The sequence below is a fragment of the Camelina sativa genome, chromosome 20 (genome assembly GCF_030686135.1).
Source record: "Camelina sativa cultivar CO46 ecotype springtype chromosome 20, ASM3068613v1".
Classification (NCBI taxonomy): Eukaryota; Viridiplantae; Streptophyta; class Magnoliopsida; order Brassicales; family Brassicaceae; genus Camelina; species Camelina sativa.
Window position 1 is genome coordinate 30,133,205 of NC_141899.1, and position 17,819 is coordinate 30,151,023.

The 17,819-nt window shown below is 32.1% G+C and overlaps 1 protein-coding gene across 1 annotated transcript; it reads left to right on the forward strand.

The window, feature by feature from the left end:
• The first annotated feature begins 9,423 nt into the window (after positions 1–9,423).
• LOC104771573 (zinc finger protein NUTCRACKER) lies at positions 9,424–12,294 on the forward strand. Its single transcript, XM_010496117.2, has 3 exons — positions 9,424–9,878; positions 10,338–10,734; positions 11,313–12,294. The coding sequence occupies exons 1-3, from the start codon at positions 9,740–9,742 to the stop codon at positions 12,169–12,171; spliced, it is 1,395 nt and encodes a 464-aa protein (XP_010494419.1). The 5' UTR covers positions 9,424–9,739; the 3' UTR covers positions 12,172–12,294.
• Positions 12,295–17,819: the final 5,525 nt, after the last annotated feature.

Sequence of the window (17,819 nt, forward strand, 5' to 3'; positions counted from 1 at the left end):
GAAGAGGACTATGATCTGAACTTACTTTTTTGAGATAGGTGGCTTGTCCTTGTGGGAATAACTCAGACCATTCTTGATTTGCTACTGTCTTGTCCAATCTACACTGGACCAGCTCTTCATTTCTATTCCCATACCATATGAACTGATATCCTTTGTGCCTGATCTCCCAAAGACCGCAAGCCTAAAGCATTTGTCGAAACTCCAAGCATGTTGCCATTTCTCTTTTTGGGCCAACTATCTTCTCTGATGCGTCCACCAACTCGTTGAAATCACCTGTCAGCATCCATGGTCCACTCTGAGAGAGTCCAATCCTTATTAACCTTTCCCAAACTCCTCCTCTTGCCCCTCTAACTGGATCACCATAGATACATGATAGATAGAAAACCTTATCCTGCCATTTCACTTGCACATCAATGATCCTTTTATCAGAGTGCAGTACCTTTATCCCCACTGAATTTCTCCACATGATTGCTAGATCACCGCTCTTCCCTACCGATTCTGTTGTGTGCAAATCAAAGTAGCCTAAATGTCCGACCACATTCTCCAAATAATTTATTTTATTCTTGGTCTCACAGAGAAATATTATTTCAGGTAGATATTGACCACGTATCTCCCGCAAATGTCAAACTGTAGAGGTATTCCCCACCCCCTGACAGTTCCAACTCAATATTCTCATGATGATTTTGAAGGGTTGGAATTAACCATCAACCCTTCTTTCAAGATTGTGCTACAGCACCATTAGATAAATGATCTGAAGAGTTCCTGTGGTGAGCTGTTTTAGATGAAGCAAAATGATTCGATCCTTGAATTCTTTGAGTTCCAACATGCGCAGAATGATCTGTTGGAATAGACTTGTCTTGAGAATTATCTTGAGATTTAGAACAAGACAGGGAGGAGTTTGATCCTAGTCTCTCAAAAACTGAGTTAGACTTATTCTTATCGCTTTTTCGTGATCCTCCTTCACACGACTTGCTTCTCTTTCTTCCACCACTATTTGACTTTTCACTACTACTTCCAAGACGTTGAAAAACCGAGGGGGTGAGATTATCTTTCTCCGCTAATCCTAATTTAGCTTTCTTAGCTTGTCTTTCCCCACTGCCTGATTGTCTTCGTCATTTTGAAAGGGAGATCCCCAGGTCTTCAGATTCTCCAGCCCCGTTACCCTTAGTTGAACTATCCGCTACCCTTTCCTTTGGCCTCCATTCCTGCAGGATCTGCAGATTTCTCCCTTGTCCATCTCTGCTTCCTCTGCTCTCTTTATTTGACCATTGTAGTCTATCCTTGATAATTAAACCCTTCAGAGGAGGAACTAGGAGAGAAACCGAGGGACTTACAACCTGATCTTTACTGTGAGATCGTTCGACCATTCCTTCTTTGTCAAAGATCTCCACTGCTTTTCCTTTTCCTTTGACTTAAGCCTTGAAAGCTGCAGATCTTTCTGTTTGCCATCCTTTCCTTTTTGGAGTTTGCTCCACGGCTCATGCGGGTTCGTTAACTTAGAAAGGACATATGGATCTATCATGTGTCATTCTTTTGCAAAGCAAACAGACCTTAAGAAGTTTCTCGTAAGTTAGTTCCACAGGAATCACCTCACCCGACATAACAAGTGTTCATTTGGATGTTCATTTGGATGTTCATTTGGATGTTCTTCTTTAGTGATGGTGCAATTTAGAACGTTTAATTTGGACTAGGGATGGACAAGACCAATACGGTTTACGGTTTGGTTTTGATTCAATGTTTTTGGTTTTTCAATTGTTATATGAAACCATTGGTTGTTTGGTGTTCTTTTTAGTTTAAAACTAACTTTTAACATATAAATCAAATTATGTGTTATTTATTGTGAAAACGCATATTTGTGGCTAAGTCTAATTAAGTGTATGATGGACTTGGAGTATGAATAAGCAAAAAGTGAAAAGACACAAAACTTTGTTAACGGGGTTCGGATAACCTACATCCCCGGGACCTAGTCCAGAATTCATTCACTAGAACAAGGTAGCAATTACAATTGCATATGATACAAGCATTAATATGCCTATCATTCTTTTCTAGATGAATAAACCATCAAAAGATCTCTCTATCTTGATCCCCATATCTTGTGTGCATCTCTCGAAACTATCTTGAAGCGCGCAAGTCTTCATGAAGCGTCCTCTTTGTATTTATATCAATTGCACAACCCCTAGAGTTGACAATTTTCCTATTATACAACAAACAGAAAAATTCCTACTATACAACAGATATGAATTGGAAGATTAACAATTGCACAACCCCTAGAGTTGAAAATTTTCCTATTATACAACAAATAGGAATTTCCTATTATACAACAAATAAGAAAGTTTCTCTCCATGATCTCATCTTGAATCTTCCATTCAAGAGGTTCATCCAGCTCAACAACCGCCACTTGGCTTGCCCAAGTCGGCCTTAAGCTTCTGTACTCAAACTCTTCAATTCAGCTTCTTGTACTACTTCATGTATTAACATCAGACTAGTACAAGAACTACTTCAAATGTTTGATTCATCCTCTGATATATCTAACTGCAGGGTTCTTAATTCAACATCTTATCTTCTCTACTTTGTGTTAATCACTGTGTCCACGATCACCAAGTGCTACTTAAGTTCTGCTCTACCAGCATTTTTATTAAGTAATACTTCATCCTCTTTGTCAAATAATACTTCATCTTCTGTGTCAACTCTTCCAACATCTATATCAGTAATGCATCAGCCTTTGTGTCAGTTTTGTCTAGTTTTAGTAGAGAATCTATGACATGTTCTAAACCTTATAAAACTTCAATCAACACAACATCTTCAATCTCTCCCTTGGTGATTGAGTTTTATAATCCATGCTCCTTTTTAAATCAGCTTCAATCTCTCCCTTAATGATAAACTTTTCAATTCTATGCATCTTATAAAACCAGTCATCACAATATCTTCATATTGTTACAATTATTATTAAAAAGATGTATATCGAGTTTGATAATAAGTATAAATAAAATTAAAACTATAATTATTTAGAGAATATGTAGTAGATAGCATAAAAACAGAACATAATTAAGAAAATACCACACTTGGTACAGTAGCTGTCCCCAAGGGGTGTTTATAATTACATTGTTGGCCTTAGGTAGGCTAACATCATATAGGGGACATATAGTAGGTAGGTATTACCATGTATATGTTTATTAGAAAACAACATGTTGTATGGTAAAAAACCATGTAACTAATGATTATTGTTTCGCATGTCAACTAACATACAACTGTCATTTACAGCATGTGTTTTGCCAAAACACATCTATTTTACAATTCACCAACTGTTATTTTTTATAACAAACTTCACCCAATGCAACATAATATTTCTTTCTACAATTCTGTCAAATCTTAAGCAACGCAACTTGAAATATAATGATGAACGTATTTTCCTAAAATAACATGTTTTACAATTAAAAAGACTGTAATTGTTCTCGTGGTTGCTGCCCTACCACTCGATTGTTAACCATCTTCCTCGACTTCGGTATACATTTTAGCCCATTTATTAAAATCTCAGATTGTTTACTAAAATTACATGATATTGTATGAGATTACAACCCTTTTATTAAAATTTCATGTCATTCACTATAATTACATGTTACTGTATGAGATTACGACTCAATCATTGCTTACTCAATTACATGTTATTGTATGAGATTACGATCCATTTAGTGAAATCTCATGTTGTTCAATAAAATTACATACCTCCATCATTGCCTACTCATGAATTTGTTCCCTACCTATACAAGTCTGTTGTCGGCAATGCAGATTTCCTGCTTCTATCTTGAGAGCACTTCTGTCATATTGTCCGTACGGAAAGTGGTAGTTATCACACTTTTCTGACATTGTGGTATTTTCTAAATTTTAAGTCAAAATTGTTGTATTCAGTAATAATACCTAATTATTTAAGTGATTTTGATTTATGTAGTTGCGGTTTTTTTTGGTCCACTCCTAGTCTTTGTTTAACTAAAAAGATAAAGATATTCATGTAAGAGGAAAAAAAAAAAGAAATGTTCCTACGATTGGCATGAAAAAAAAAAAAGAATTTCCTCCTACGATGAAAGCTTATTATATGATCTTTTTCTTGGGAAAGATTAGTGATTGCAAGCATGACATTTACAATTTTTCAAACATTTGGCCATTTGGGAAACACTTTGGCACAAAGCTTCATATAATTAGCATTCACAGTATATGTTTTAATATATGCTTTTACGAGCCATGAATTAAGGGATCAAGTTGGATGCCAGAAAAGAAAATACAACTATGGATCAAAGTGGGGCAAAGTTTGACCATATTTGATAAGGTCCGATATTATATAACTTGTCTTTTCTATCTGTTGTTGTTCCATCCATATATGTGTAGTATTATTAACGTCAATGTCTTCTTTTATTATTCACTCAATGATTCAAATTGACATTAAGGGAAAATAAGAAAATAACTTAGTCATTATTATTATTTCGACTGTGAGGCGTGAGCAGTATATTTAACTAAAACTATTCTCATTAGTGTGTTTTTTAGTTGTTTCTTAAGACAATTTTTAATAATAAAAAGGAAGAAGAAACTTTGTTAAGAAAAAAGGAAAATTTTTGTTGATTATTGGTAGAACCAAGTTAAAATGTTTCTTAGTAATAAATATAGTAAAACAATAATTAATAAATTAAAATATTCAAAATTATTTTATATATCATAGAAACATATTTTAATAATAAAAACATAAAATAACATACAACATTTAAAATTAAAACACAAAACATTAAAAAATAAAAACATAACACACAATATGAAGAGAGAACACACGAAAATGAAAGAGAAATGCCAAAAAAAATTTACCCCATTAATCTCATTTCACCATTCATATCGTGCCACCTGTCCACTAAAAAACGTTTCTTTGGTTCTAAAATTAGAAACGTTTCTTACAATCCTTAACTTATTTTTCATTAATAATTAATATCTATACCTAAGAAATTTCCTAAGAAACATCTAAGGACTACCAATGAGGATAGTCTAAGAAATCTAAACAATGGAGATTTTTTAATACAATATTAAATTATTCTGACTTCTCAGTATATATAATGGCAAAATGAAATATTTGATTATGTGTGTGACAGTTAACAACTACTTATATTTTTAGAGATAATATCATAATACTAATCTATTTCTCTATTAGCACTAACTAATTAATGGATAGACCGAGTCTCTATCAACTTTGTGGAAAAGGTTGGAGAGTGTGACTTTATCTTTTAGTTACTTTTATAACCCATGAAAGAGAATCTTAATTAAGGTCCCATTTCATTTTTCACACGAAGTTGCATGGAAAAGTTAACAGCTTATATAGACCCTCTAAAAAAATATATATATATATAGACCCTCTACTTGCTAAAAAAAAAAAATATATATATATATATATACAGTTTTTTTTTTTTCTAACATAAGAAAATACGACTATCGTATTTATAGCTGTTAGTGATCGTGTTATACTCCCTTATTCAGGAACCAAAGGAGCAGGTTACTCAACTCGCACAAAACCCAAAAAAAACATGTGACTTTGAGATTTATTTTCTAGTTCTACTTCTTGTTGTAGTGTTTTGGCTAAAAACATAAATGAACATAAGCGTTCACCCATTCAAACTGTCGCTTATTAGCTGAATTGCGGTGTACTCTTTGGTCTCTGATTTCCAAGCTGCTATGTATAGCAACAATTAACATATTTCAAGTAATCTATATATATATATATATATATATCTATATATATATATATATAACGTTAATTCATCTCGAATTCTTGTTCAAAAATCATGTGAGCTATATAATCGAAAAATTCCTTGAAAATCATACAAAATAAGACCAGCTAATTCATTTAATGTATATAACCACATGTAGTTACGTTCATATCATCACCCTTGATCGGTGGTCTTCCTATATTAAATTTTTAGCAAGCAATATTCAGTTTTATTGATTACTTTAGGATATATATTGGTAACAGAAAAGTCAAGAAACAAAATGGTTTTTTGTCTTGTAATTATTGTCTATAGTGATTGACCTTATGTATTGGATTGGTCACTATATGAGTAAAAACAAGAACGCCATTATCATTCACTAAATGACATATGTATACTTTTAACTCTAATCGTATCTTATTTATATGATATATATCGCCAAATTTTAATGCCATGAATCTATTATTTGTCTTCTTTGAAATGTCGTTTATTGATCGCAACATTGTCCATTTATACTTACTTTATACTCGTCTATATATACTCATACTTTGAACCCTAATTCTAGACTATGAGTCAAACCTAAAACAAATTCGCACTAGCCTGAAATTTAATGACCGCTAGCTATAGCTATAACTAGCCGTATGATATAGTCTCTTTTTAGTTTGAGGAAGTTCTAGCGTATTTTGGAGCCATTTCGAGAAGTGGACACTCTCTTTCCATTCAAAAATCGAACTAGAGATTCTAAAAACGCTATTTTTTGAAATACTAGTTAGCCGTATGTATTTATGTATATATGATACGTATACATACGCATTAATTTCTGTATTGCAAGGTTGGTAAATTGTATATATATATATATATATATATATATATATATGATTATATATGTTAGTTAAATAGGGATATCTCTGCGTTTTAACCTAATAATGCATCTGCAAAAAAGTATATATTCTTCTACTTTATTATGAACCAAGAGCATGTGGTATATCTGTAGTGTACCCTCTAGATCCACATCTTGTCTTGCTTTGCAATATTATCTATTTCTGTTTATTTTCATTTAACTTCTTAGGAGATAGAATCATAAAACCGTGAGTACTCTCAATCCTCGGTCATTTTTGGTTTTTTTATAAACTATAAATGCACACACACAAGTTTAATTTAATCTCCATCATTTTTTCGAGCCAAAATATATATATTGATTACTTATCTGTCTTGGCATCTTTTTATATATGGGAACAATACTATACATTATAAGGTCTTGAAATTTGTGGGAGAATATTCTGGTGCCACCAGAGTTCAAGAAGAAAAATCCAAAACTTTAATAATAAAAAAGTTTACCAGTTTTAACACAAAAAGGACACTCTTAAAAACATCATTACATTATGATTAATTATGATTAAAGTTTAATTATACTCAAAAAGAATTGTTAATTAAGTCAGCCCACAAGCAGTCGACTTCCAAAACCTTACCTGCCTTTTGTCAGTTCTATGTCTCACCTTTATTCCTTTCTAGTTAAACGATGAAACTTTCACGTCTTAGCTTAGGGCAAGACTAAAATACTTAGATTTAGTTAATTAATTTTTATTTGTTAGATGATCGATATGAATGAAAAAAAAATCATGCATCAGTTGCAATATTGACCTCCTAACGGGGGCCTCAATACATTAAGTGGTGTATACTATATAAGTGTATATGTTCGTTTACATATTATCACATGTTTAATAAAAAAATTTCATGAAAACCTGTGTTCATGTATAAAGAGATTATATCTTAAGTTAGAGATCTAGAGTTGATAATTTAACAAAAAGAAGAATAAGATAAAATACAGCTTAGGAATTGGCTTGACTGTCAATAATTCAATATGTAATGATGATTAATGTAAACTAGAAGTTCAGATTTATGATATTCCAGAAGACAATGATTTACATATAGCATGATGTAAAAGAATTTTGCAAAGATGTGTAACCAATATACTCTTATGTTTTTCGGAAGAAATAAAAATGTACTTTAATTAATGTGTTAAATTACAAATATATATATATATATGTATATACTTTTTTCCAAAAGAAAAATACGCTTTGTCACTTGACTCACTTTCTTAAAGAAAAAGAGGTGGAAAAAAGGAGAAAAATTATCATAGAAAAAGCAAAAAAAAACAAAATTATTGTAAGAAAAAAAAAGCAAGAAAAATTATATATTTATCTACCGTTTTCAATAATTACCAATATTTTCTCAAATCCAAAAACAAATATTCATTACAAGAAAAATGTTAATGGAGAGATAATATAAATATATAGGTAGGCGAAATCAATCTAAGAATTATATGATCTGAATAGTTTGATTTCAGCTAACTTTATCGTAGTAATAAAATCACTTTCGCCATAAAGAAAAGTTCGATTTTACTGTCGAGTGAACTCTTCATGAATGTCTAATGTATCTTAGGTATTTTTTGTCGTATGTTGTTGGACTATACCTAAAGAGCACGTGCATGGGTACACGTGCATCGCAGGGTTTGTTCTACAAACAAGAGATGTAGCCATCACCGTAGGATCTGTTTTACTTCTTTCACACTGATGAATAATTTTGATTCATATGAATGACTATATCTACATATATGATACATCTGATGGATGGGATTGATCCAGTTGCCTGTGTTTTTTTAAGTCAATACTATCCTTGCAAGGAAAATAGTGATCAAAATAGTTATACTTTCTATATTATCACTCACTAATTAATAAACCTAAGCAATATGTCAAAATAAGCATTTTTTTCATTTTTCATTTTATTTTTAATGTTAAGTTATTTATATAAAACCTTCAAAACAGCATATATGTCTTTAGTTATTCTAACATGGAAACATTAGTACAATTCATAAATCATATATAATTTTATGATTTTATTTTGATTTTTGGATAAAGTGATTGTATTTTAGTGTAACTAGATGTATATTGTTTTGTAAACATTATTCATTTTAGGTAAATTTACGAGTACAGGAAATCCTATATTGGTAAGAAAAATAGGAACTATAAGTTAACATGAGCAAGAGGAACAAAAAGTAAGTAATTATTGGACAGAAAAAAATGGAGAAGAAAAGGCAACACAAATAACGGGATCATCATTCTAAATAGAAAAGGCAGAAATATCAAACCTTCGATGTGTCATAACGCACTACCACATCAAAATTCAAAAAAAAAATTTAACTAGCAGTTAGTTCATCAGTAAAAAAAAAAAAAAAAAAAAAAGCCTACTCAAACGGCTAATTACATATTTATGCATCATACAACATCAATATTAATCCATATTTTGTGTTTATATTTATTGCTTTCCAAATCCGAGGCAAGCTGTTACTTTTTTTTTTTTTTTTTCATTTTAAGTACCTTTCAAACTGTGGAATTCAAATATCATAACTATACAAACATTAGGAAGTATACATAATGAAATAAAACGAAGACCAAACAAACAACTTGTTTAATACTATATTTTATAATTGATAGTGAAACTGCAAATACAGAGGGGGAGCCTATAATATTCAAGGCATGGCAATTTTTTTTGCTTATGATGCTATCACTTTCAGCTTATGATTTTCCACCGCCATCCACTTTGCCATCTTAAAATAATCTCATAAAGAGGAAAAAAAAAAATACAATTTAACCTTTTATTTTAATCAAAATGGCTGCAACAGTTTAACAGATCAAGGTGCTCATATATAGACACCCCCCACACACATTTATATATAGGAACTAATATAGAGTGGTATAGGTTAAGACAAAAGCCATATATAAGTGGAGAACCCAATATATCTTTGTCTTTGTTGTTTTTTCCTTCTCTCATTCATAGTTAACTTGCAGATTTCTTAGTATCACTAATCCTTTTTCTTATATTACCCTTTTGTCTCCTTCCCTCTCTCTCTCTCTCTCTCTCTCTCTATCTCTCTCTCTCTCAGCTATATACAAAAACCTACTTTTAATTTCTCTTCCAAATAAGTCAAGAACCCAGAAGAAGACATGACGACAGGTGAAGTTCTTCAAACAATCTCTAGTGGATCAGGATTTGCTCAGAGCTCATCAACTACTCTGGATCATGATGAATCCCTCATCAATCCTCCTCTTGTTAAGAAGAAGAGAAATCTCCCTGGAAATCCTGGTAATTATTTATTTAAATTAAATATAAGCTAGCTTGATCATCACCTAAAAAGAAAACCCTAGAATCTTGTTCTACTTTTCCCCTAATTAATTAATTTTATTTCTTGATCATTTTGTCCTGGATCTTGACCTATATATACCAAAAGTATTATATAGCTGCATGAGTTATATATGATCATTGGATCATCAAGTTTAATTAATGTGTAGAAGACGAGGCCTTTCTTAATGAAAATGTTTTCATGTTCCATATTAATAGTTCTTTTCTTAGAACTTTTATTGGTTTCCATGAGAATATATATTTACATGTCCTTTATTATTATTTTTGCCCCCACAAAGAAAAAGCAAATACATTTTTTTGACTAAAATACATATGAATGATCCGATCCAAAAAAAAAAAAAAAAATTGTTTTCCTATTTGACCTAATAACTGAAACCACACAAATGTAAATGATCCACTTAGATCCGGAAGCTGAAGTGATAGCTTTATCTCCCAAGACGTTGATGGCTACGAATCGGTTCCTATGCGAGATCTGTGGCAAAGGTTTCCAAAGAGACCAAAACTTACAGCTTCATCGACGAGGACACAATCTTCCATGGAAGTTGAAGCAGAGGACAAGCAAAGAAGTGAGGAAACGTGTCTACGTTTGCCCCGAGAAGACATGCGTACACCATCACTCCTCTAGAGCTTTAGGCGATCTCACCGGAATCAAAAAGCATTTCTGCCGGAAACATGGCGAGAAGAAGTGGAAGTGCGATAAATGTGCCAAGAGATACGCAGTCCAATCTGATTGTAAAGCTCATTCCAAGACTTGTGGTACTAGAGAGTACCGTTGCGACTGTGGCACCATTTTCTCCAGGTACATTTTTTTTTTCTATCAACCCCACAATTATACTTAACTAAACTTCATGTGAACCAGCTCGAAATACACATATATATATAGATGTGTGTGTGTGTGTGTGTTGTCTTTTGGACTGATCATGTTCGAAAGCTATTCTATAGTAGCTTTATAGTGTCTAAATCTTTGTTTTTGTCAACATAGTTTGATTAAGTTTTATAAGTATGTTTTTGTCATTTTCTATGTTTTTTGTTTTATCTTCTTGAAGTAGGGTAAAGTTTCTCGCTTGGGAAATGTTTTTGATAGTGTGATGATTATGGCAAAAAGGGTATAAATTTATAATAACCATGATGAACATATAACATAAGCTAGATATCATAGTATGTACAAATAATTAAAGCGAGTATATGCGTGTATGGTTCAAAATGGTAACATTATTTTTTACTTAATATGCCGACAAAGTGTCAACACAATATTCGATATTGACAAATCAAATAGTTTATGTTACGGAAATTTGTACTTAGCCGTTCTACTTTTACTGCTGAACATAAAAAAAAATAAAAAAGCGTTAATATAAATGTTGCTTGTGGTTGAAACAGGCGTGACAGCTTCATCACTCATAGAGCTTTTTGCGATGCCTTAGCGGAAGAAACGGCTAAGATAAACGCAGCGTCTCATCTCAACGGTTTAGCCGCCGCTGGAGCCGCAGGATCAGTAAATGTCAACTATCAATATCTCATGGGAACACTAATCCCACCGCTTCAACCATTTGTACCGCTACCGCAAACAAATCAAAACCATCATCATCAACATTTTCAGCCGCCACCTGCGTCGTCCTCATCCCTCTCTATATGGATGGGACAAGACATTGCGCCGCCTCAACCGCAAAACTACGACTGGGTTTTTGGAAACGCTAAAGCAACGTCTCCTTGCATTGATAACAACAATAATCACGATGAGCTCATTACACAAACCGCAAACGCAAGTTCGACCACTACTCTCTCTGTCCCTTCTTTATTCAGCAACGATCAATCACAAAACGCAAACGCAAACGCAAACGCGAATATGTCCGCAACAGCGTTACTACAGAAAGCAGCTGAAATTGGAGCCTCTTCGACGACCACGGCAGCTACTAACGATCCTTCAACGTTTCTTCATAGTTTTCCACTTAAATCTTCCGATCAAACCGCTACTTATGACGGTGGCGAAAAGTTCTTTGCGTTGTTCGGATCTAACAACAACATTGGACTAATGAGTCATAGTCTTGATCAGGAGACTGAGAACGTTAGAAATGACGTGACGGTTGCGTCTCCAATGGATGAATTACAGAATTACCCTTGGAAACGTAGAAGAGTTGATGGAGGAGCAGAAGGAGGTGGAGGAGGGCAAACTCGGGACTTCCTTGGGGTCGGTGTACAAACGTTGTGCCATCCATCGTCTATCAATGGATGGATTTGAAACAGTTTAAAATAGTTTCTGAGGTCAATGCATAAATAACGAAAAAAGAAGAAGGAATCTTTTGTAATTTCCACCATTTTCTAAAGAACACATATGGTAATGGAAGTTGTTTTCTTTTATTAATTCAAGAGTTTAATTAATATCAGTAAATGAAAATGTGTTAATCTTCAAGATATATAAGTCATGTATCTATATTCTTCGAGTATATATGCTTCAAAGGAACACTCTTTCGGACATATAACAAGACATACATAATCTTTTGAATATATATATAATTTTTTTCTTTTTAGAGGATAGTAATACAACAAATATTTGTAAGACATATGTTACCCACACTTACTATTTTTCTAAATTTTTTTTGAAGGTTATAGTTTAATTAATATTTTAACTTTAACCAATATCGTTAAGCTTTTAAAGTTTTCGTATTGGAAACCCCCTTAATTTTTGTTTTATGCCCCACTCATCTCTATTATATCCATCTTCAAATTTCACTATTTATCTTATTCATCTAAAGAATCAACTTTATTCAATTGGGGTGGGTAATACTATATGTATAGTGTAAAACTCTTTTTCATGGGATGCATGGTATATAGTTGAAATCATTTAAATGGGAAAAATATGGTGTAAAAAGGCTAAGTATTTATAATGATTAATGAAAGTTTGAACATCGTCATAAAACCCAAAACACATAAAGTTGAATAAGTTGTACTATATATTATCGATTAGTGGATTGATTCACGTATATATTGGGTCAAAGAATAAAGGCATTCAATGAAATAATCTGGTTTTATAGGCATATTCGGTGCAGAAGATAAAGTGAAGATCCATGCATATTCTCCATTAAAGAGTAAGAAAGGTCTTTTCTTCTTGTATGCAAAGAATATACAAAAACAAAAAGCATAGATAGAGTGGAGAAGTGGTGGCTGTGGGGACAATGAAAGGTGGAGACTTTTGGAGCTCAATTATTAAATCCTAACCCTAACTCGAAGGCAAATTTTTTATACTTTATAGTGGAGGAAAAGAATAGTAAAAGAGAAAAAGCTTGATATTCCTAGCTTAGGCTTTTTCCACCTTTTATCTTATCTCCCTTTTACTCTCATAAAGAAAATTAGAATCAGTCATACATGTTATAATTATGTAAAGATAACTCGATAAGTATACCCCAAAATAAAGAGCAAGATAATTAGAAAAAATAGAGAGCAAGATAATTAGAAAAAAAAAATCTCTAAATACATTTTTAAAGTTTTCTTTGAAATTTATCGACAATACAAAACTTTATCGATGAAAATAAAAAAAATTAGGAAACTTTTTATGTTATATATATGTACTAGATAAAGCCCGTGTTATTACGCGGATAAAAATAAAGTTATTAACAATACGTAAATAGTAATAATATACATGTTTTTAGATTTTATCTTGTAACCTTTTTAATATTGAATATGAACCTCTCATATTTCATTTTAATACTCTCTCAGTTCCATTATACAAGAGTTTTAAGGCTTTTTTGATCTATTTTATAATATTTTCTCAAATTTATATTTACAAATTTTATTAATATAACATTTTATGACTATTTGAACTATGTAGCATATTTTCATATTGGTTGAAGTTTTATAAATGACATAATATTTATAGTTTATTAATCTTTGTGCTTTTAAACAAAAACTCTTATAGGACAGGAAGTACCATTTAAATATATACACCATCATAATAAACTATATTTTAAGTTTAATTACACATTTAATCTTAATGCATAGAAATAAATATTTTATATCAAACACAATTAATACATCATATCAAATATATATCTTAGTAAGAATTGAAAATGCAAATAAAAATTAACAAAATATAATTCGCAAAAAAAACTAAATCAGCATTAATAAACATATATTTGTTATGTTTTTATCTCATAAGTACTAATTTTACCTCATGTCTTAATCAATATTAAATGAGTGAAATTTATAAAATAAAAATATATATAAACATATAGAGACATTCTCATCAAATAAATGAAGATTTATTCCCGTAAATTATAATTTATCTCGAATTATCTTATGTTTTGACATATGCATTACAAAAATACATGTGTTGAAATTATAAAATCAAAAATTAAATAATTACTAATATTCTTAAATGATTTTTTTTTAAACGATACATATTAATATTTGATTTTTTTTTTTAATTTAAAAGAAGTTTCATCGTTAGACATTCAGTTTAGTAATCACATTTAACTATCTATTTCATCGTAAAACCATAATTCACTTCTTCATGGATTAGAGTTAAAAAAAAATAATAACAAAAATAATATGAGCATCATATGAGATAATATGTATATTGGGTAGTTTTTTAAATTTAACAATAAAAATAATCAGTAAACAAAATCATTTAACATCCACAAAATTTTTGGAAATCGAAAAATATCCTAAATTATATTCTTCTATATGTCATAATTTCATAAGTAATACTTTTGTCAATTTTCATCAATTAACCAAAAATTCATTCCTACAAACTCATTTTTCTATTTTTTTCAGGTTTATCATACTACTACATTCATTAAAATCTTTAAAATAAAACATGTAAAAACTATACTAATACAAGGTTTTGTGTACTTACAATAAAAGCTTATATTACAATGATAAATACAATTTATATCTGACTAAAATTATGTTAAATAACTTATGTTATTTTTTTAACTTTGTTATTTATTATTTATTGATTAATATACATGCTTAATAATTTAAGTTTTTGCTTACACATGTCAAATTTTATTGAGAACACACCTATAATATAATTAGCATACAATGGAAAATACAATGATTTTGTTAGTTTTTCTTTTTTGATTTAATTTTTTTTTAAAAAGATATATAAACATGTAAAATTCTATAAATATAATTAGCTGTCCTACTATGTTTATAAAAAAAGAAACTTTTTTGACACATGTCAACATCTAATCAACATATTTGACACGTGTAACGATCTTGCTAGTGAGTAATTTTGACATTAAATTTTATATATAAAATATACATATATATATATATATATATTTAATTTTCAGCACTAAATATTATATTATATTATACCACGTATGCGTTATTTATGCGTTATTTAAGAGAAAATGTAAAATATGTACAAGATATTTTATTCTATTTACAAATATAATCGGTTTTTCATATGTAACCTCCACTTGAGAGGTTCGCCCTAGCCGCCAGCCATTTCCAAGTCGTCAAGAGAGCTCTCGCTCTCCGGCGCCGGTGTAGCTATGGCTCGCCGGCGTCGGACCTTGCCTCCATTCTGTTGCTCCGCTCGTCTCCCGTCAAATCCAAGCTCGTCTCGTTTCAAGCTCTCTCTCAAACCGCAATTCCAGTTTCCGTTTAGGCGATACACCCGTCGTCGTCTGTCTTCTCCATCTACTCTTGGCGCTTGTCTTACCGGTCTCTCTGGAGTCTCTCTTTGTACCGGATCTTTCTCCGGCTTTTGCCCAGGTATTGTCGTGTCTCTTCCCGGATCTAGGTCGGATTTTCTCTCAATTTTGTTTGGGCGAACCGCTCTAGCAGACTCAGCTGCTAGTCTCTGTCAGGCGATGTCACGACCGGTCCTCTTACCGGCTCCACATCCCCTCTTATCCTCCTTTTGTCTCGTTTCCGCCTCGTTTGTCAACCCGAAGTACCAACTTCTGATGGGGTCATGTGGTCCGTCCTTTGCCACCCTTCCGCTCTGCCGCCGTGCTACTTTCTCGGTTATGCTAGGTCTTGTGCGGAGACCCCTGAGGTTGATTTTTTGGTGGGCCTGGTCCAATACTTCTTGGATTTGTGCTGCTGCCTTCCCCTTAGTGGGTTTGTGTTTCTGGTCCTCTAAAAGAGTCTGGATTGACTGCCTTTGTCTTCTATTTGTGAGGTCGTTTGGGGTGTGCTTCCTTCTGCTATGGGAGTTACCAGTTTGCGTAAGAGTCGCCTATGGTCGAAGATCTTTGTGGTTTGGATATACTTCTATCCACCACTTCTATTGGATTGGATATACTTCTATCCTTCATCCTTGTTTTGCTTCTTTGTCCAGGTTATTGGAGAAAAGCATTCACCTGTCATCCTTGCTTCCAAGGCGTCTAAGCTGCTGCTATTGTATTGCGCAGCCAGCCTTTGTTCTTGAAGGATGTTTTCCAGAGATTTCTTTCTCTGATGTTTTCAACGGCTTGTTAGCTTGGTGCCCTGTCACCTTTGTCTCTGCCGCCCAATTTAGGATTGTCTTGCTTCCCTCTGTGGAAGTTTCAATCTCGTGCAACATCTTCCCTTGTGGTTTGGGTGTTGTCCAAAGTAACCTCTCACTTTTCCGCTTTGATGTTATCAAGGATCGAGATTTCTACGATTTTAGTTATTGCCGAAGTGTTAGGAGTACTTTGTTCTATTATTCTGTATGCTTTTATTTGACGTTTGGCCTTGCGTTTGCATCAGGGAGTTTGTTAGCTTTGGCTCCTCCCTTTGTAACATTTCCCTCCTTGGAGGATGTTTAGTTTGATATAAAAATCTTGGTGCACAAAAAAAAATGTACAAGATATTTTTGAAAAAAATGATAATGAAAATTCTAATTGTTTTATTGACAATAAGAAGCTACTCATAAGGCTAAAGTTGTATACATGATAATTTAAGTATCCTACTCTCAATCATAGGTCACAACTACGTTATTGTCTCGATAGCCTTTACCAAGCTTGTTCTAACCATAATCATCAAAAAAAAAAATTCAAACATCATCGTCATTATAATACAATTAATCATGTAACTTGTGTTATTTAATGTTTGTCACCCATACCACACATATTTTTCACCAAACTTAATAGCCTTCAAAGCCGCACCAACCTACTTTTACTTAGCAAATATGACAGTTTGAGCCAGCAGGTTGGCCACTTCATGCCTCAATATCCTTGAAGCCTCAACAGCTTGACCAGTTTTTGTGTCATCAACCTTGCCCGGTAAATCAATTGGTACCTCTATCTATAGCAAACTTATACCAAGCTGCTATATTTGTGAGTCGTCTTAATTTGTGCGCACCAAGCATATGTCTCTTATCATGACACATACGAGGCAAGTATCAGAAAATATTAAAAATTGATTAGATATTAAATATTTGAAGATTTGATGAAAAATTGTAAATGTTTTGTTACACTACAAGAAAATCATGTATTCTTAGCAGCCAAAAAACGCTATTGAACGATATTATAGCGTTTTCGTAAACGCCCTATCATCGCCCACGATAATAGGTCCGGCACATTAGATAGCGCTTTTTAATGTGCTATTTATTGGTAATATAAAATAGCATTTGTACACGTGCTATATTCCTTTTTATAATAGCAATCTTGTTTTGTTATATTTTTTTTAATAGCGTTACTTAATGTTATAATTTATTTTCAAATAGCATTCGTATTATGTTATTTTTATGTCGTCAATTTAACTGATTTTTGATTAATTTATTATTTTATGTATTTAAATATAAAAAAGTTAAACCTTTAAAATCCTGAACACATTAATTGAAATCAAAGTTTACAATGTTCTAAAGGCGTAAACTAATAAATCAAAATCCAACCACAAAAGCTCAAAGTACACCACAATTTCACACAAACACAAGTTTATCATTAGGCCACGCAACTGTTGTACCTAAAG

Bases quoted from the DNA above. Each gene is read 5' to 3' on its own strand.
- LOC104771573 (XM_010496117.2), top strand. From the start codon at position 9,740: ATGACGACAGGTGAAGTTCTTCAAACAATCTCTAGTGGATCAGGATTT. The intron at 9,879-10,337 runs GTAATTATTTAT...TGATCCACTTAG, and splicing joins AAATCTCCCTGGAAATCCTG to ATCCGGAAGCTGAAGTGATA. The intron at 10,735-11,312 runs GTACATTTTTTT...TGGTTGAAACAG, and splicing joins TGTGGCACCATTTTCTCCAG to GCGTGACAGCTTCATCACTC.